Source organism: Carcharhinus amblyrhynchos, chromosome 3, assembly GCF_965287045.1.
Source record: "Carcharhinus amblyrhynchos chromosome 3, sCarAmb.v2.hapA, whole genome shotgun sequence".
Lineage (NCBI taxonomy): Eukaryota > Metazoa > Chordata > Chondrichthyes > Carcharhiniformes > Carcharhinidae > Carcharhinus > Carcharhinus amblyrhynchos.
Window position 1 is genome coordinate 102,714,598 of NC_137326.1, and position 20,410 is coordinate 102,735,007.

The window sequence follows — 20,410 nt, forward strand, 5'->3', positions numbered from 1 at the left end:
AACAGTGACCCAAACCAGGAATCAAACCCAGGTCCCTTGTGCTATGAGGCAGCGGTGCTAACCACTGTGCCACTATGTCTCGTTGAGATGCCCTTATGTAACAAGTGGCTGGACCCTACTTGTGCATCTTTGTAAACTCTGAATCACCTCCTGAGGGTTGCCCTCTGTTATTCTAACGAAACAGCTCAAGATTTGAAGTATGCTTTATAGCACTGTAATGACCCCAACAAGGCACATGAGGTTGGCCTGTTGGAGTGTGAGCTCCCTCGTTGACGTAATGATTATCCCATCAGGGAGTCTCACCTGAATATATATATTGAAGAATGTCAGGGCTACTGACACTCTGGATTCTGCCTTTGTACCTGAAGCACTCTTAGAAGTGGAATTGAGTTGATTAATAAAGGAAATCTGGTAAAGGGACAATACTGTTGAATAATAACTATCCAGGATGATTCATCACTGGAGGCAAGAGCACTAAGGAAATGAAAACCCAATCCACTTAAAACATGTGCATTCATTGCAAATGGGCAGATATAGAATGGTAGATGCAGACGATCTGTGCTGTAATATCCAGGCACTTGTGAAAGGAATAAGGGAATGTATGAGAAAAGGCAACCCATGGTTTATTTCTTCACAAACCAAGCTCAAATATTCATTTGTTAAAATTATGAAAACTTTATTTCTGTTAGACAATATCAGGCACCAAATTTAAGTAAAATTTGCAAATGAGCAAATTAGATTGTTCATTGAAAAATTATCTATAAATCAAAGAAGTTTAGCGTAAGTAAAGAATATATCCTTTTGTCATTGTTTGGAGATTCAAAATGACTGTCTTTTCTTCCTGAGAGTTACTTATTAAAAGATAAGTTACTCAGTTGTAAAATAATGTTCAGCTTTTTGCATTAGCGAGAATGTAAGTTATGAATAGCAATGCTGTTGGTATGCAAAGCTTTGAATGGAACACTGAAAATGTCTTGTTTTCCACTCCATTGATTCCCACGAGTATGCCATTAGCTACGAAGTCATGTTATCAACAGGAGATGCAGATCTACTTCTGGAAGGTCATTTTTTTGCTATGAATCTTGTTATGACATACGCCATCTGCATTCCTTGAATGAGGCCCTGTGAATTTGCAGTGCTTTTGCCATCTGTACATTTGTTCATTATATATGAAATGGTTTAACAGCTTATGAGATCCAGGAGTGCTTTAATGGCTGTTGTCTACCAACCTGATTTTTCTGACAACCTCTAATGACTTCTGGTGTTAAACTGCAACCCCTGGCGATTTAGAATGTAGGATTCTTTCATCAGTCATCCACAGGTCTTTGACATTTTTAAGATAGAACAATACAACTGAATGTTAAAATGTGACTTCTGCTGTTACCTTAGCAAGCTATGTGGGCAGCGCTATGTTACAACCAATTTTATAAAACCTTCCAATAAATGTAATAAAAGTTTAAATACAGAGGTCAGCAATAAACTTTTCAACATGCAGCATTTAAAATAAAAAGATTACAATGACAGTTTGTCTGCTGGATCCCAAAAAGTAATGCCCATAAATTTCCCAGTCCTTCTAATATCAATCCATAACAAACATTAAAAAGTGGACTTTAAAAGTCAATGGAAACAACAGCTCTATAACAAGCATTACTCAACTGAAATTGAATTCCAAGACAGAAATTTGTTACTATGAATTAGATAGCAAAAAATTACCTGCTGGTTCTAGTTGATGGTGGATCTTTATTGTAACTTCACTTTTAAACTTGGGAGCTCCCTAAACTCCTAGGGCTTGAGCAGGGTGGGAAGTGTGACTTTCATCTGTTGGGAAGGTAGGTAGGCAAGAGCAAGAAGGAAAATGAAAACCCAATCCACTTGAGACATGAACATTTATTGCAAGTGGGCAAGCATTTGAGGTGGGACCTGGCTACAATGGAATAGATAATGGGTGGCGCGGTGGCACAGTGGATAGCAGTACTGCCACACAGCACAGGTATCTGGGTTCAATTCCCAGTTTGGGCGGAGCCTGCGCATTCTCCCCGTGTCTCTGTGGGCTTCCTCTGGGCGCTCCAGTTTCCTCCTACAATCCAAAAGACATGCATGTTAGGTGCATTGGCCATGCTAAATTCTCCCTCAGTGTATCCAAACAGGTGCCTGAGGGGATTTTCACTTGTGACACTAATAAATAAACTGATTTGTAGAAGTGAAATGCATGCTTGTTTGTTGATTTATTGCAGTTAAACACTAGTTTTGAACATTGGAAATTGCAGTTCTTGAGGAAGACAATAATAAGTGATTACAACATTCAGCAAACATTCTGGGAGAATTGTAGATTTCAGAAATTGGGGGCCAAATTGTGTAATACGTACATGGACCTCTTTCAACATAGTCATGTTATTGTTATGAAAATTATCACTGCCATATTGAATATCGCCAGAATTGGCCTTTTGAATTATTTATCTTAAAGGATGGATCCCTAGGGCCAGATTTTCCTACTGGAGAAAAGAAACAGGAGGTGTATTCAATTTTGGGTCACGAAACCACTTTCATCTCCAGCATGCTCCATAGTGATTTTCACAGTGCCTGCAGCATAATGGCAATAGAGTTGGGCTTGCAGCCCAATTATGGGTTGGGTGGGGCAGGGGAGGGTGGGGGAGGGGGGTGGTTTAGAGCAGAAATGGAGGTGGGACAGTAGGTAAGTGGGCTATATTCTGGTTCCAATAGGCAGCCGTTGCTGTAGCATGTGTGTGTGGACATGTGCACGTGTGTGTGTACGTGTGCATCTATGTATGGCAACCAGAGGCCTGGGTCTGTGACAGGGTAGGGTTGGTGAATATAATTCTATTTCTGCAGGGTAGCTTTTTCTTCAAACATGTTTGCATTAAACACTACTGTTTCAGTGCACTGCCAGCCCTCTTCCCTCCAGGTTGTAGCAGGTCAGCTTCAGAAAGCTCCAAACAGCCGCCAGTCCCCTGAAAGTCACCCGAGGTCAAAAGGCAAGCTTTTAATGAGCTCCCTATTGGCCTCATGCTGTCCAATTAATGAAGCGGCTGACTTCACTTTCCTGCCCAGACCCCTGATCTCTCCTCTCCACTCTGGGAAAGATCATCATTTAGGGACAGAGGTAACAGACCAGCAGCAGGCAGGTCACCAGCAACATATTTTTGCCAATTCACCTCTGCTGCACACCGATTTGGATTGGGAAGATCCTAATCTATCTCCAAATTGAAACCTGCCAACTCGGCTGTAGATCAATCTGCAACTGGTAACTTGTTTTAAATACTCACAATTTGCAGTTTTCCTGAAAATATCATGCATTTAAGAAGGTTATGTGAGCCATATGTATGAATAAATTCCTGATTTCACTGCCACCCGTCTGTTGCACTGACCATCTGATTTCCATTCTGTTTGTTTTAATGGAATGAAGTTAAAGCTGGTTGTAAAGTGAGCAGTTCACTCTGCCAGATTATTACTCAGGCATTAAAGTTGAAAATTTACCTCTGCTTCTTAATTTAAGTATTGAAAATATCTTCAGTTGTAATCAGTTGTTAGCCACATATTTCTTCGCGTTTTTAATGTAAAATTTCCTGCAGATTCTAAAAATGTTTCATGTCTTCTTTTCTCTTTCAGTTCGGAAAAGGCAGGGGAAATCGCCACTGTCCCACTCACGAAAGTAAGTGCCTGTTAATATATTTGTTGCTTCTTTAAGCCACTTCATCACAAGTTTAAATAAAAGACAGGATTAGGTGGGAATTAAGGTGTTTCTAATGTGCTGGTGCGAACTTGATGGGCTGAATGGCCCCTTCTGTGCTGTATGATTCCATAATTCTAAGTCTGTAGATTTTAATAAAGGTACTGTTTAGATTAAGAATATGGTGAAGCAGTGAAAATTGTGAAAAAGTTTGGTTTCCGGATCCTGAATTTGTAGTAAAATCAGTAAAATTTTGGCTGAATGTTTTCCTGCAGTCACACGTCCTTCACTGTGAGAAAACATGATGAACATCGTCTGAGTAATACAGTAGCGCTTTTTTTTTTTGCTGTCTTCTAATCTTCAAAGAGCCCAAGCACAAGATCTTGTGAACTCCTTATGGTTTGTTTGTAAGAATTTAGTGGTTTCTTGTGTGCGGATCCATCAAATGATCCATGCTGCTATCGTGACCATATGTAAGCTGCGTCTTCAAACTTAAGAACAATGGTGACTGATTGAGGATTTTTTTTTCCCAATTGATGTTGCAGCAAAGACTCTCATCTGTCAGCAGTTCAGATCAGAAATTTTAACATCCATTGGTTATGGTTTTCTAATGAACAGTCAGAAAATTCAGTCATGCTCAACTACACAATTTCCATTACTGACAATAAGGATCACAGCTAACAAAACAGACTCCACAAGCATAATTGCTGCCTAAAATGCATTCTCTACACCTTCATGGTGTATATAAAATAAATTATGTAACCTCGGTATTTTTACTTCCATTACTTTATTTGCTATATCTTGCAAATGTTTTAAGCTTTTTTAAAGTTTATTTATTAGTGTCACAAGTTTACATGTTTCTGTGCTTTTTATAATTTTCATTTTTAGTGTTGAATATTTCCTTAATGTCATTAGCTGCTCTTGTAAGTAGATGTTACATTGTCTATGGGTCTGTGTGTGTCTTTATCTGTTCACTGAACAAAGGCTACGGATTAAACAGATATCCTTTATTACTATGCTTATTGGAGCATATCACATAATGCTATGTGATCTTATCTTTGTGTGGATGAAGAATACTATGACTCAAGCTGTCAATGGCAAAATAAAATTTATTGATTATTAAACAATTAAATTAAAGTGCAAGTAGTATATTCAGTAATGGCAAGTTTTAATAAGTTCCCTGTGAAGTCAGAAACAACGAAGAAGCTATTTTTGTGTTAATTTCCAACATTGAACTAAACCTATAAGTGCATTTCCTTTACTTGTTACCTAGTTGTGTTATCATAGAGTCATTGGTGTAGTGTCCAATGGTTTGTTTCATCTGTGTTTGATTATGATAGTCTGGTAACTGATGTTTGTACGCTTGCTTGATTGCTTAAGCCTGTGGGTGGAACTACTGAGTTAAGTACTGGCACCACACAGAGAATGTTACAGAAAGAATTCAGACTCAGTTCTGCAAACGTGTTGAAACTCTGTAAGTCATGAAATGTGTTAAAGCATTGTTGATAAATATTTAGAATTAGAGTCTAATCTGCGTTGCTCTGAGATAACTTAAAGATGTATAAATACATAACAACTGGCTCATCACATTTTCCTATGGCCTTCAGATTGATGGCAGTTTTTGGGTAATACCAAAAGGATATAGGGCAGAATTTGATGCAATTGATGTGAGCTCAGGCTTGTCACCTCTGAGGGGAGACCCAACCATGTTAAGGACTGGACTTCTGCCACTAAGAAGACATTGCTAGGCTCACTAGACCTGCCTCCAATATATGCAATTTTCACTCCAGGGTGGGGACAGGTTAGAGGCAGGCCCACCAAGCGCATATGCATAGCATAGCCAGCCATGGAAGTGAGTGTGCATCAAGGTGGGCTGGTTAGAAAGGCCAGCTCAGTTTTCTGGGACTATGTCCCAATTGCCTTACAAGCTGTTAGGCCATCTAGCCCTAAAACCTTCTCACCCTCCCACCCATCCTGCACTGACCTTCATATCCTCCATATCAACTTACGCCCCCTCATAGCCAAAGATTCATTATTCACAATGGGCAGACCTCAGCAGTCATGTCGAGTTAAAATACATTAATGTCTAACAATCTAATGTAGCTCTCATTTAACTACAATGGATCATGGAAAACCTCTCATTCAGGAAATCCATTCAAAGCTTTTCAATCTTATCAAGTAGTTAATTTGTTGTAAAAACAAACAAACAAATCTCTATTCAGATTGCATTCAGACAGCTAATTATTAAAAGCCTCTCTAAGCTGCCAATCAAACTGTGCATTAAGAAATTCAGCCAAGCATTCATGTGATATAATCATAGTCCTTGTGGGGAAGTATGAACCAAGAGCACTCGTGAAACTGCATGAACAGATTCTATTTTTTCTGGCCTATACCAGATGGCCTGTCAGTCATGATAGTGCAACAGAGGGCTTGGTATTGTTATTGTCACTGACAGTTGCAATCTTTTTTAATGCTTAAAGATTGAAAGATACTTCAGATCATGTCAATAAATAAGTTTGTGGTCGCAGGCACTATGGGTTAAGTCTTTTGCAACAGCCAAAATGGGTTCTATTTGAATGCAGCAATAAGTTCAAATAGCCCTACTGAGTTTAGGTTTTCCCATATGTGATTCCCTACTTAACTCTTCCCACTATGTGATTCCTACTTAACTCTCCTTTCCCATGCTGGCAAAGATTAAATCTGTCGGAAATTGGGGTGGGAGGAAACTTCCACAATTTTTAACTGGCTCTGTAAAAATCCTGCCTCAGTGTCTGTCAAGCAATTCACTAGCTGGTGCTGGGCCTTCCATAGGACCCCAGGGGTGGAAATCCCGCCTGCTGAGAGGTGGTGACAGCTGTCGTTGTTACACCCAGGAACCCAGGTCACAGGTGAATGAGGGCAGAATGGGGTTTCTGGGGGGTGCTTGTCGGGGGAGTGGGGAGTGTCAGACGCAATGGCAGCAGGTTGGTTTCCAGCTGTTCACCAGCTAAAATTGCATTCAGGGCTTGAGGGCATCATTAGATTTGGGTCTGTACATTGGAAAAAGGACTTACACAGCTTCAGGTTGCACATGCTACATTTTCAGAAGATCAGGTGAAACCATAAGTAGCAGGAACGGCATAGAATGTCAATGGGTGATTTTCCTGGCCAAATTTACCTGTTTGGAATCCGGCCAGGTAGGATAAATATTGGTGCTCACATTTCTCTTAGCATCGGATAGCCATCCATTGGGTTCAATGAGATCTTTATTCCCCCAAAGGCAAGTAACAAACAAACATGTATTGTAAATAGAATCATAGAATAATACAGCACAGAAGGAAACTATCCGGTCATCCTCATTCCCATGCCAACTTTTTGACAGCATTATTGAATTAATCCCAATCCCCTGCTCCATTGGATATTTCTGATTGACTGGAATACTGAATCAAGTTTGGGGAATCTAGTTATCTGTTCCAAATACTTATGATAATCTAAGGCCAGTAAACAATCCATAGCCAATGCCTTTGGAATATAGACCATCATGTATCTGCTCTGCATCTTGAGAAAAAGGTGACAGTAATCAGCCGTGTATAGTAACCTGCTACAAAGTCTGGTAAAAATAAAACATCATGGTCAAAGCTATTTCATTTATATCGTCGTTATAGATTTTTTATAACATTTCAGATTTCTTCAGTTTCTAACATTTACTGCTTTATTTCCATACCTATCTCTTGCCGCTCCTGTACAATACGAATAGTGTGTTCTTTTCATGCTGTTTAACAAATCTTGAATTCTTGCTAATCTATAGGCCAGCCTTCAGAGTTGTATGCATGTGACAGCAATAGTGGCTGTAACTTAAAACCGTTTTATTTAGTGTTCCTAACACATTTATGTATTACTTTTCACATTTACCGGATTTATTATTACCATGTCATACTGTGAAAACTTTAATGCAAGTCTCCGCAATTGTAATTCAGTGAAGATAAAATATTAAGTGTGATTTGTTTATAAATAATTCCTTCTCTAAGTAGTCTTGCCACAGGTGTATATATATCTTTCTCAGAAGCATCTTTTGATATTCTAGATAAGGTGCTAAGGAAAATAGTAGAGTTTTTAATGGTCTTTTGACACAGGGTTCCAAATGTAATTAAATGATGAAATTCACTCTTGAGTTTATGTATTTTTGTGTAATAAAGCCAGGATATGATAAACCATATCTCATATTATTCAGATCAAGTCTGAACTACTTGATATGAATTTTTTTTGCCTCTCATAAATGTAAGTCTAAAAACATCTGGTTAAATAGTTTTTTTTCACGGGGTGCTGGCTCAGCCAACATTTGGTGCCCATCCCTAAATACCTTTGAGAAGGTGTTAGTGAGCTGTATTCTCAAACTGCAGTCCATGTGGTATAGGTATGCGCACAGTGCTGTTAGGGTGAGAGTTCCAGGCTTTTGACTGAGCGACAGTGAAGGAATGGCAGTACAGTTCCAGGCCTGGATTGTATGCGGTTTGGAGGGGAACTTGCAGGTGCTTTTCTTGTCTTTCTTGGTGGTAGAGATTGTAGGTTTGGAGGGTGCTGTCCAAGGATCCTTGATGATTCTCTGCAGTGCATCTCGTAGATTGTTATATAGTTAACTGGTGGCATGATAGCTTTAAGAGCTGATCATATGATTTGAGGGTGATATTATTAGGGTGTTTACACAGGTCGCTGTGTTACTTTCAGTTTGGCCTCTGTATAGGCAAGTGCTCCTAGAATAAACCAGTTGCATGTTACTTCCTTACTGACAGTGTATAATGATTAATGGTGCACAGTATTTTGTCTAGAGTATTATTGATCCTATGTATAACATCGTAGTAATTTATCATGACCAGTAAGGTAAAGGGGGAGGGACGTTCTATATTTAGCCATTGGCACATTTGCATTAAGAGATATTCACATGATTTGATGGTGATGTCATTTGGGTGTTTGCGCAGGCTGCTGTTTTACTTTCAGTTTGTCCTCTGTACAGGCAAGCGGGCCTAGAATAAACTTGTGATGGTGTTACTTTGAATCTATGTGTGCAAACCACACCTCTTCTTTTGATTAAAATCCACACCCCATAGCATAGAACAGTTGGCGGCCGTGTGTACCATTTACATGGTACACACTGCTCGCCAACGCACATTTGAGGTGGAGGCAGTGAGTGTATGAGGTGATGGATGAGATTTTAAACAAGTGAACTGCTTTGTCCTGGGTGGTGTTGAATTTTTTGATTGCTACTGAAGCTGTACACGGAGAATGTTCTGTCACACTCCTGGTTTGTGCCTTGTAGATGGTGGACTAAGTTTGGTGAGTCAACAGGTGAGTTACCCACTACAAAATTCCCAGCCTCCAAACTGCTCTTGTTGCCACTGTATTTATATGGCTGGTCCAGTTTAGCTTCTGGTCAATGATAACCCCCAGAATACTGATAGTGGGGGGATTCAGTGATGGTAATGCCATTGAATGAAGGGGAAATGGTTAGATTTTCTCTGGTTGGAGATGGTCATTGCCTGGCACTAGTATGATTAGAATGCTACTTGCCACTTTCAGCCCAATCCTGAATGTTGTCCAGGTCTTGCTGCATTTGGACATGGACTACTTCAGTAATTAAGAATCACAAATAGTGCTGAACATTGTGCAGTCATCAGCAGACACTTCTGATCTTCTGAGGGTTCATAGAATCCCTACAGTGCAGAAGGAGGCCATTCAGCCTATTTGAGCCTGCACTGACAACAATTCACCCAGGCCCTATTCCTGCCACCCCACCCTGCTAATCTCCTTGACTCTGGGTCAATTTAGCATGGCCAATCCACCTAACCTGCACATCCTTGGACTGTGGTAGGAAACTGGAGCATCCGGAGGAAACCCACACAGATACAGGAAGAATGTGCAAACTCCACACAGACAGTCATCCATGGCCGGATTTGGTCTTTGAGAAGGGTCCCTGGTGCTGTGAGGTAGCACTGTGAACCACTGTGCCCCTGTGCCATCTACAAATAGATGCTTGTTTTTATATAATGTATTTTTTTCCAATCAAATTGGACTTACTGTTAATGTTTTATACAAGTACGTATTTTACATGTTGAGAAGTTTTAACCGTGTGTAACCAAAACTAATAACTAATTTTATGGATTTATCTTTTATGATCGTAATCAACTTGTCAGAATTGTATTCGGAAGCCTTGTATTGGCTTATAAAATTAAATGAAAGTAATAAATTTAAAATAGTGAGGAAAGATGGAATGAAGATCAATTTTTAACACTTCCCATCCTGCAGAAACAGAGCAAGTGAGTTGTTAACATTCTCTTAATTTGATTTACTGACCCTTTCCTGCTGTAATTGTGCCTGCCTCCATTTAAACTCCCCGCATCATTTTGAAGACTGCAGGACATACTGGAATCGGGTTAGTGTTGCATGAATGCATGCAAATGAAGGTTGTCAGATATAATTAAGATCCCATCATGGTATTAATTTGATGGACTAGCAATTGGGACTAGTTGGTAGGGCATTATGGTTGGCATGGACTGGATGGGCTGAAGGGCCTGTTTCCATGCTGTATTGTTCTATGACTCGATGACCGAAACTCCCTCGTACTGCTGTAGTAGAGAATTTCTTGTTTTCCGAGCTGTGATAGTAAAACTTAAACAAAGTTTGCTTTGCAAAAACAACTAGCTTTTATTATCACAAAACTGCATGCAGTATATGGCAGAGTCTTGGAGACAGAGAGCAGTCCCTACAAACTGCTGATTCTAAACCAAGACCGCGCCAGCTACAAGAATCAGTTCCGCAGTTATACCTTTTTCTTATCAGTGTACATGTTTGATTAGTAATACAAACAGTAATACGTCGTCAATTATATTAGGATCCGGTGACCTCTGAGACCTCTTTGTCTCATCAATAATACCATTATCTTGTCCTTTTGGTAGAACAGAAGAAGGCCGATGACTTCGTCATTTCTGACCTTATCTCACCTCACTCCTCCAGCCCTAAGTTATGTGGATTCAGCTTTATCAGGTCTTGACCTTCTCTGATGTTCGTCATGTCTTAGGTTATTCAAAGTCAGTTTTACAGGGGTCTGGCAATTTGGAATAGCTTGGTCAGTTCTCCTTTACACCAATTATTTGACCATTTTTCCCATCATGCCACTGCTTCATTCGTACACTATCACAATACTGCTCAGGCTGCTGATCAAAACCTCACAGGACTTGCTTCAGGTATTAGCTGACCCCTTGAAAGGCTATTCAAAAGGGGCAGTCAGATCATTGGGTTTTGTGTGCTATTGTGCTGAGGGGAATTCCAAAGCATTTTGGAGCTTGAAGATGGTTTCTGTTTCTCTTAAGCTACTGCCTTAGCTCACTATCTTTGCTTCATTACTTTGAATGGAGAATTTACTGAGAGAACAAGCAACAATATTCACTGGAATAGCACTTTTAATGTAAAACTTGCCCAGGCGTTTCAAAGGAGTATTATCAGTCACAATTTCACACTGAGCCACAAACTAATAGGTCAAATGATCAAAATCTTAAGGAGCATTTTAAGGAGGAAAGAGAGACAGAGAGGATTAGGAAGGGAATTCCAGAGCTCAGGGCCCAGCAAGCTGAAGGCACAGGCATTCTTTATAAAAATCAAGAGGCTTAAGAGATGTGACTTGAAGAGTGGAGCAATCTCAGAAGGATTGCAGGAGATTTACAAAGATAGGGATGGAGGAGACTGTGAAAGATATTTAATTTAATAAAAGCAAACTACTGCAGATGCTAGAATCTGAAACAAAAACAGAAAATGTTGGAAAATCTCAGCAGGTCTGAAAGCATCTGAGGGGACGGAATCGAGCCAACGTTTCAACTCTGATGAAGGAAGGAGGATCAAGGAAGAAGAAAGGTCCCGGTGTATTGTCCAGGATCTTCCCCTCAAGAGATCTTGGGAGTGTCCAGTACATCTGACTCCCCTTTCTAGAGACCTGGGTATCTCTGGCACAGTGGACAGGATAGGATGGCACAACAACACCTGTGGTACCCACAAGTAGGTTGAGGCATTCCAGTTCCTGGCAGTCCAGAAGATGATCGCCAAATGCACCTTGGGCATCAGGGCCAGGTAAACAGCAGGACACTTCCACCTCAGATGCGGATCGTGGAGACCCACCTAGATGCAGCAGGAGGGTTTGTATGGTTAAGAAATAGTAATTGCACAGTGTGGCATCAGTGATGACAGGTACTTAGATCTGTTGAACACTTACTTTTGTTTTAATATTTAATATAGCTGTATTAAATCTCACTTTCGTTCACCACTTTTAGACTGCATGAACCATACTGATTTCTAAATGGAATGGTGTTTCTGACCTATTGAATCCTTTAACCGAGCTCCCATCACTCTGAGATGACTCAGGCAATGGAGTCTGCAAGCTGGCATCAGACAGACAGGGAATTGTGGGGAGCTCGTATGGGCCAGGGTGTGGCCCCAAGTGTTAGAGTAATGAAGTTTCTTTATCAAACACTTTTCTTTGATTTACTCTCTGAAGTTAGTTTGTCTATTGCTTGCAACTGAAATGTTCCCACTGCCGAATGAACATGGTGAGCATTTCGGTCTCCTCAAGATGTCTATCTGCTGCCTGGACAGGTCAGATGGAGCCCTGCAGTATAAACTCCAGACATTAGCAGTGTCTCTGAGGATATCACAGAACGTTTCTCACTGTGAGTCACCATCAACTTCCAGCATTGAATGGTCAGTTGACATTCGGAGACTCCCTATCATCAGGAGTTATGACTCCTCACACCCCACACTAGCTAGGCACATAAGAGTGTCCAAATCCTGAAGGGGCACCCGAGTGTCCTCCCTAATTCTTGTTCTCCAGGAACTGTGTGGTGATGAGGATCTTTCTTTGCTTCCTTTGCAGGCTGCTCCTTGGTGCCCTCCTCAACTTCCTCCTCCAGATCTTCTTCTAAGAGCTTCTCACCCCGTTACAGAGCCAGCTTGTGGAGGGCACAGCATGCCACCAGATTGAGGGAGATCCTCTGGGGTTTATACTGCAGGACTCCACCTGACCTGTCCAGGCAGCAGATATACATCTTGAGAAGACCCAAATGCTCGCCATGTTCATTCAGCAATGGGGACACTTCAGTTGCAAGCAACAGAAGAACTAACTTCAGAGAGTAAATCAAAGAAAAATGTTTGATAAAGAAACTTCAATACTCCAAAACTTGGGGCCACACATCATGGTCCACACAAGCTCCCCACATATGCTTTTTATTTATACCAGGTCAGCTGACCACCGTATTATTTTGCCATTGGTTACATTGTTTACTGAGTCAGTAACTAGCTGTTACCATTGGTTACATAATAACAGATCCACGGTTATCATTGGTTACATTATAACACCAGTGTCTTCACTATGCAGTCGAAGTCCTGAACCATTAAGTTCATACCTGAACAATGGAGTTCATGGCCTGAGACGCGCTTTGGATACCTTCTTTCATGGTTCTGGCATCAAGCCTCAGACTCTTCAGTACGGTCACCACCTTTGCAGTGTTGGTCTGGGTGCCTTGCATTGACAGCACAGCTTCCTGCAAGAGAAGGCTTCGGGACTCCACCAGTCAACCCTTCAATAGCTAGTGTCACTGACACCACTTCCTAGTTTTCCTAATCAGCCTTTGCATCTCCAGCAGCAGAGGACAAACAACACCAGAGGCACAGCGCCTGGTGGGGCACAGCTAAGTCCTGGGATCCAGCAGACCTCCGATTGTCCAATTCCTAGGACATTCCTGCCTTGGGCTGATATGGATCAGGAGCAGCGTGGTGCTCACCAGATGGTGACCCGGAAGCCTGCCTGCTAAGATCGCCTAGTGACGTGTTTGTTTCTGCATTGGTCGAGTGGGTGCAGGTGACAGCCATGACACATTCTCTATGACCTCCACCAACATCTTAAGAGCTCTGGTTTGGTACTGGTTCCCTGCTGGTGGGTGAGTCAGGTTGTTAGAGTGATTTTCCTATGAGGGAACAGACATGATGTTAGTGCGTGGCAAGGGCAAAGGACTGAGAGAGACAGACTCACGTGTTTGGTCAGATGGAACAAAAGTGCAAAGGCTCCTCACTTTTCTCTCTCCCTCCCACCTTGCTCTCTGCACAGGTCTGCTCCTGTCCTTCCTCTGAAAGTTGAAGGGCTCTTTCCTCAAAAGGAATCAGGATCCAAAGCTCCGCCAATGCCATTGCCTGAGGCATTTGAAAATCCCTAATGGCTGTGGTCTATCCATGCCGATGGGATGCACATCGATTTTCGTACTGAAGTTGACACTTAGCCTAATCTTGGAAAATTTCCACCCAGTGTTTCAGGTTAATGATCTTGTGTCACAACTGGAAAAAGTTTTAAAAATGTGGCAGGTTTTAAGAAAGTACAAACTCAGGGAAAGAGGAGAGAAGAGAAAAGATCAGAAGGGACTGCCTATGATAGGCAAGAACCTTAGATATAGCTCTTGGGGCTAAAGAGGTTATTAAGGGATATGGGACAAAGGGAGGATCAGGATGTTGAATTCGCTGATCAGTCATAATCAAAGTGAATGGTGGAGCAGGCTCGAAGGGCCGAGTGTTTCTAGTTTCTGTGTTTCTATGTACGTGGAAAATGCTGAAACTAGGTTGGCTGTCCCCTCCACCTAGGCATGCTACACTGATAACCTCTAGAGTTGTGGTAGGGAGGGGAGGGAACATTGTGTTGGATTGTAAAACTGGGTTGACCCCTATGCCACTTCCTTTTAGAAGAAAATATACCAAAAAATGGCAATGCCAGAGCACTTGTCACAAAACTTCATGACTAAAAACAGAGAAAAATAAACTAAAAGAAACTGAAAATGGCATTGATAAAACTTTGAAATACAATGGCCGGAATTCTCCAGCCATTCATGCTGGTGGGATTCTCCGGTCCTGCCAGCAGCGTATCCCTGCCAGTGGGTTTTCCGCCGGTGTGGGGTGACATCAATGGGAATTCCCATTGACAGGCGGACAGAGAATCCCACCGCTCTCTGCCAGGGGGGAAAGGCATGGCTGGGAGGCTGGAGAATCTCACTCAACATTTTTACTTCAGAATTCTTTAAACTTACTTCCGTAAACAATCAACCTCAGACACCTATCGAATGAGCGGGTAAATGGAGGGATGAATGGGAGTTGGATTAACTCTTTCCTTTGTGGTGACCCTCAGGTTAAATCACCATGACTCACAGTCTATGGCCATCTGGGATTTTGATGACTTTACCTTGAAATGAATGAAATCTATGCAAGACTTAATTGGATATCTAGATTATGTAATCTGTGGCGCATTTTCCAAATAACTGAGTGCAAACAGGTACAAAACCAGATCAAAAAAACTAATTTGGGTGCAAAATGAAGGAATATCTTCAGTTTTTGCGTGCTCCACCTCATGTTCATTATCAAGCATAATTGACAAGAAAAACTTGCATTACTTGCTTAGCAACATATAATTAAGAGCATTACTTGCCCAAAAGCAGAGCATGATCTGATTTGATCAGATTATTATAAGCAAGTTTTTGTTGTCTCTTGATTTCAATACAAATGCGGGCCAGAACTTTCAAATAGATGGAAAATGGTGGCAGAGACCTGGACCTGGAATTCCCACCCCATCATCCCCTTTTTCATGGGGCGAGTTCTAATGTGTGCATCCATGGTTCATGGAGACAACTAGACATTTTAAAGTGCAACTACCTTAGTTAGATCTGATTTGGGCTTGTAGGATCCAGAAACACAACTTGTGCACTTTGGACCTAGTAGGAGAAAGTTCAAAGCTACCCAATTTTTTTGAAGAGGTACAGAACACTTTTTCCAATGTCCCAGACACCTTTGGAAAAAGTCAGGAGAGGCAATGTGCCCTTTGGGAGTGTTAAATTTAGAGAAGAATGTGCATGAAAAGTGCATAAGCTCACTGGAGCTGTCAAATTCATTGAACCTGTTGCGAGAACTGTTAAGCTGTGAAGCTATTTAAATGTTCTGCCCTTTAAATATTGGAAAACACTGACTGCAGTTTTGAAAAAAATCCGTGCTTGCTAATTCACTCTGTTGACAAAACCTGACAAGTTATCATTACAAGATTAGCCCCTGCAGGATTGATTCAACAATCTTTTGTTATCACAGGTGCCTAGTTTGAGAGCTCCAACCGCTAATGAAGTTTTTGAAGTGGGACCTTAACTACACATCTTCGTCATAAAGGATTAAGTGGTTGAATGAATTTAAATATAGTGAATGGGTTTTATCAATTAGTCCTTTTTTAAATAATGAACTCATTATTAAATTTACTCTCAGCATGGGTCCTGACGTCTGTCCGTTGTGGATATTGTATGTATTGATAGATATAAGGAGAAATGGTGGTGGATGGGGACATGGGTTGGCACACATTGGCACTAAATTGGCAAAGGGGTGATAAAGTTCCATAGGAGTGGGTGGAGGGCCATAAGTCGGAATAGGGCTAGAAATGTGAGTGAAGGGCCGTACGTCAGGCATGGAGGGTATGGGTGTAGTGGTCGGTGAGTAGGGGACATTAGGTTGTAGGGGCTGGCACGGGTGGAGTATGGAATGTATGTGTGCATGAGGACTGGTTTTTTGTTTTATTATTTGATATCTTCAACAAAGTGCCGAAACATCAAGGCAATCCTTTCAACAGCTCACGCCCACACCTGGCAGCATCTGAAGTCTTTCCAGGGGCTTGCGCCATGATCCCATTTTCCTCCTGCCTGACCAAAAACCTAACTTCTGGGGCACCTTTTCCCAGGTCAGGTTTGCAGAGCTGGGTGTTTTCTGACTCTGAGCTCCCTACCCAGGAATGAAACCTCAGGCAGCAGATCTTGAATTTCTTTTCCTTCAGTGCTCTTTCATCTGTTGCCATCTATTGTCAAAAGATGGTAATACAAGAGCATTTTTTCCCCTCAGGGTGCGCATACTTAAAAGATGTTCCAAACCAATGGTTTTATAACAGTAATCTTTTTCACATTGTTCATAAAATCAGATTTTAATTTTAATAGATCTCTATGCTACCACTATTAAACAATTATGTATTAGCAGTCAATGAGTCATTCACAAATAACATGTAAATTATTTCATTATGCAAATATATAGTTTTATAGTTGCAGCCATGAATTATATAGACAGTACAGCCTTAGTTACGTTTGAATCACTATAACAAAATAATCTGAAGATGTCTAGTGCCATAAACCACAAGAACAAACTTTAAATCATTTGAACTTAACAATAGATATAATTTTTTAATTGTTACGTTTTTGAATGAGCTTTCACAACCTAAGATGCTGCAATGCCTTTGAAGCGTGTGAAAGACCTTGGTCGGGTCTCACTTGGAATACAGTGTGTAGATTTGGTTTCCTCACATGGTGGTTAGATTTGGGCTTTTGGAAAGGGTGTGGAGGAAGGGCCTTGAGATCATTCCCTGTGTAAAGCCATCCTAGTTACCCAAATAGGCTGGAAGAGTTGTGACCCTAAAGTGTAGTCCTAAAAGAGATCCGATCAAGTTTTATAAGCTGATGAAGGGAATAGATTCTGTTCTGGTCAATAGTTGTTCCAATTAAATTGGTTAGTGGGGGACAAGGGGTCACAATTTTAAGTTGCATATGGCCAGTTCTAGGCTGGATGTCAGGAGATGGCCCTTTCTCCAGAGAATAGTGGTCTTTGGGTCAGGCTGCTGTGTAGTGGATGCTGATTCATTGAATTTGCTCTGTTGAGATCTGGACCTTTTTCTGGGTGGGGCTGATACCACATCTTACATAAGTGGGGTACTTGAAGGAATACGGGCTCCTTTTGTAATTTTGGAATAGTTTTTTAGTTTATACTGAGGTATCTATAGGAACATTGTAACAGGATTAGGCCATTTAGCTCCTTGAACCTGTTCTGCCATTCAATGACATCATGGCGATGAGCAACCTAATTCCATATATCCACTATTGTCCCATATTCCTTCATACTTCAATGAACAAAAATCTATCAATCTCAATTTTAAAACCAACAATTGATCTAGCATCAGTTGCCATTTGCAGAAAAGAGTTCCAAACTATATCACCCTTTTTGTGAGGAAGTGTTTCCTTAGCCAAAATTCTCCAACCTTGCCTGCACATGGGATTCTCCAGTCCTACTGCTATGAATGGCGATTTGGCTGAGTGCTAAATTCTCCACTCTTGTTGGCAGCGATAGTGGATTGTGTGAGACCGGGAAATTCTGGCTCTCTTTTCACTCCTAGTGGTCTGCCTCAGGGGTCGGTGCTGGGACAACAACCTTTCACAATATACATGAATGATTTGGAGGAAGGAACTGAAGGCATTGTTGCTAACTTTGCAGATGATACAAAGATATGTAGAGGGACAGGTAGTATTGAGGAAGCAGGGGGCTACAGAAGAACTTGCACAAGCTAGGAGAGTGGGTAAAGAAATGGCAGATGGAATACAGTGTGGAAAAGTGTGAGGTTATGCAATGGAGGCATAGACTATTTTCTAACTATTTTCTAAATGGGGAACTGCTTAGGAAATCAGAAGTACAGAGGGACTTGGGAGCCCTTGTTCAAGACACTCTTAAAGTTAACGTGCAGGTTCAGTCGGCAGTTAGGAAGGCAAATGCAATGTTAGCATTCATGTCGAGAGAGCTAGAATACAAGGACAGGGATGTACTTGTGACGCTGCTTAAGGCTCTGGTCAGACCTCATTTGGAGTATTGTGAGCAGTTTTCGGCCCCATATCCAGAGAAGGATATGCTGGCCTTGGAAAGGGTTCGGAGGAGGTTCACGAGAATGATCCCTGTAATGAAGAGCTTGTCGTATGAGGAACAGTTGATGACTCTGGGTCTGTTCTTGTTGGAGTTTAGAAGGATTGCGGGGGGGGGGAATCTTATTGAAATTTACAGGATACTGCGATGTCTGGATAGATTGGGCATGGAGAGGATATTTCCACTAGTAGGAAAAACTAGAACCAGAAGTAACGGGACAATCTTTTAAAACCAAGAGGAATTTCTTCAGCCAGAGAGTGGTCAACCTGTGGATCTCTTTGTCGCAGAAGACTGTGGAGGCCAGATCATTGGGTGTCTTTAAGACAGAAATATGTAGGTTCTTGATTAATAAGAGGATCAGGGGTTATGGGGAAAAGGCAGGAGTATGGGGATGAGAAAATATCAGCCATGATTGAATGGTGGAGCAGACTCGATGGATGGAATGGCCCAATTCTGCTCCTATGTCTTATGGTTTTATGGTCCAATGGTCTGAGAGGTCCAGCTCAAATTTTTAAACTTTGCCCCCAGTCTTAGTTTCCTCAACCAGTGGAGAATACTTCCTTCCAGTCTACTCCATCTGTACCTCATAATGTCTCTAACACATCAGCTGAATCACCACTTAACCTTATAAATTCCAGGGAGTGCAATCCATAGCAAGAGAAAGGCAAAATACTATGGATCCTGGAAATCTGAAACTTAATTCAAAGAATGCTCAGTAGGTCAGGCAGCATCTGAGGAGGGAGAAACAGTGTTAATGTTTTGAGTGCATATCACCCTTCTTGACAGCCTTTTCTTCCTTTGGGCAATCGCCCTGCGAATCATCCAAAAATGCAAATTAAGTCGCAAGCTTCAGATGGTTCCGACTGTGTTACACCAATAGTTACCCAGAAAAGGTTAGAAGAATTTAAACTTCTAGTTTCTGGGTAACTATTGTAAAACCCAGATTGAATCCCCCACCCGCCACCACCAAAGGCTTCTCCCAACTTAAGGGATAAGCATATAGCTTCACTCAGATGATGGTCAGAATATAAAGGATGCCAGATAATGACTAAAAGGTTAATCAAGAGAAGGAACTTAGAGTTTGAGAGGAAGATGGCTACAATTGTAAAAATGGATAGCAGAAGTTCCTATAGGTATCTCACAAGGAAAAGAGTCAGTGAAGCGTGTTGGTTCTCTTGATAGTGAGAATGCATCATTAATAGTAGGTGATAAGGGAATGGCAGATGAAATGAATACATATTTTGCTCTTGGTCTCCATTATAGAAGATATAAAAAACATTCCAGTAATAGCTGTAAATCAGGAGGTGGAAGGGAAAAAAGAACTTGGTGAAATTACAATCCCTAGGGAAGTGGCACTGAACATCCTAGAGTCATAAAGAGCTGGCAATGGAGGTAGTAAATGTGTTGGAGTTAATTTTCCAATATTTCTTAATTCTGGAAAAGTTCCATTAAACTGGAAAGAGGCAAATGGAACCCTTCAATCCAGAAAGGAGGGAGGCAGAAAACAGGAAACTGAGAGGCTGCTAGCTTAACGTCTATTGTGGGGAAGATATTAGAATTGATCATTAAAAAAGTTATAACTGGAAAAACTCAAGGTAATGAAAAAAATTACCTGATGGTTTTGTGAAAGAAAAGATCATGTTTAACCAATTCATCAGAGTTCTTTAAAGGAATAACATCAGTTGTGGATGAAGGGGAGCCTGTAGATGTATTGTACTTGAATTTCCAGAAAACAATTGATAGAACAACAACAGAGAAAATTACAGCACAGGAACAGGCCCTTCGGCCCTCCAAGCTTGCACCAGCCATGCTGCCTGACTTAACTAAAACCCCCTATCCTTTTGGGGACCATATCCCTCTATTCCCATCCTCTTCATGTACTTGTCAAGACAACCCTTAAAAGTCACTACTATATCCAATTGCACTATCTCCCCCAACAACGAGTTCCAGGCATCCATTACTCTC

At 41.3% G+C, this 20,410-nt stretch overlaps 1 protein-coding gene across 2 annotated transcripts in view; it reads left to right on the plus strand.

The window, feature by feature from the left end:
* LOC145340980 (uncharacterized) overlaps nt 1-20,410 on the plus strand; it is a 315,943-nt gene that overhangs the window by 220,643 nt on the left and 74,890 nt on the right. For both annotated transcript variants that reach the window (XM_080185613.1, XM_080185614.1), the window contains one exon: nt 3,628-3,670. In XM_080185613.1, coding sequence (XP_080041739.1) covers nt 3,628-3,670 — 43 coding nt within the window. The remainder of the gene's footprint in view (nt 1-3,627; nt 3,671-20,410) is intronic.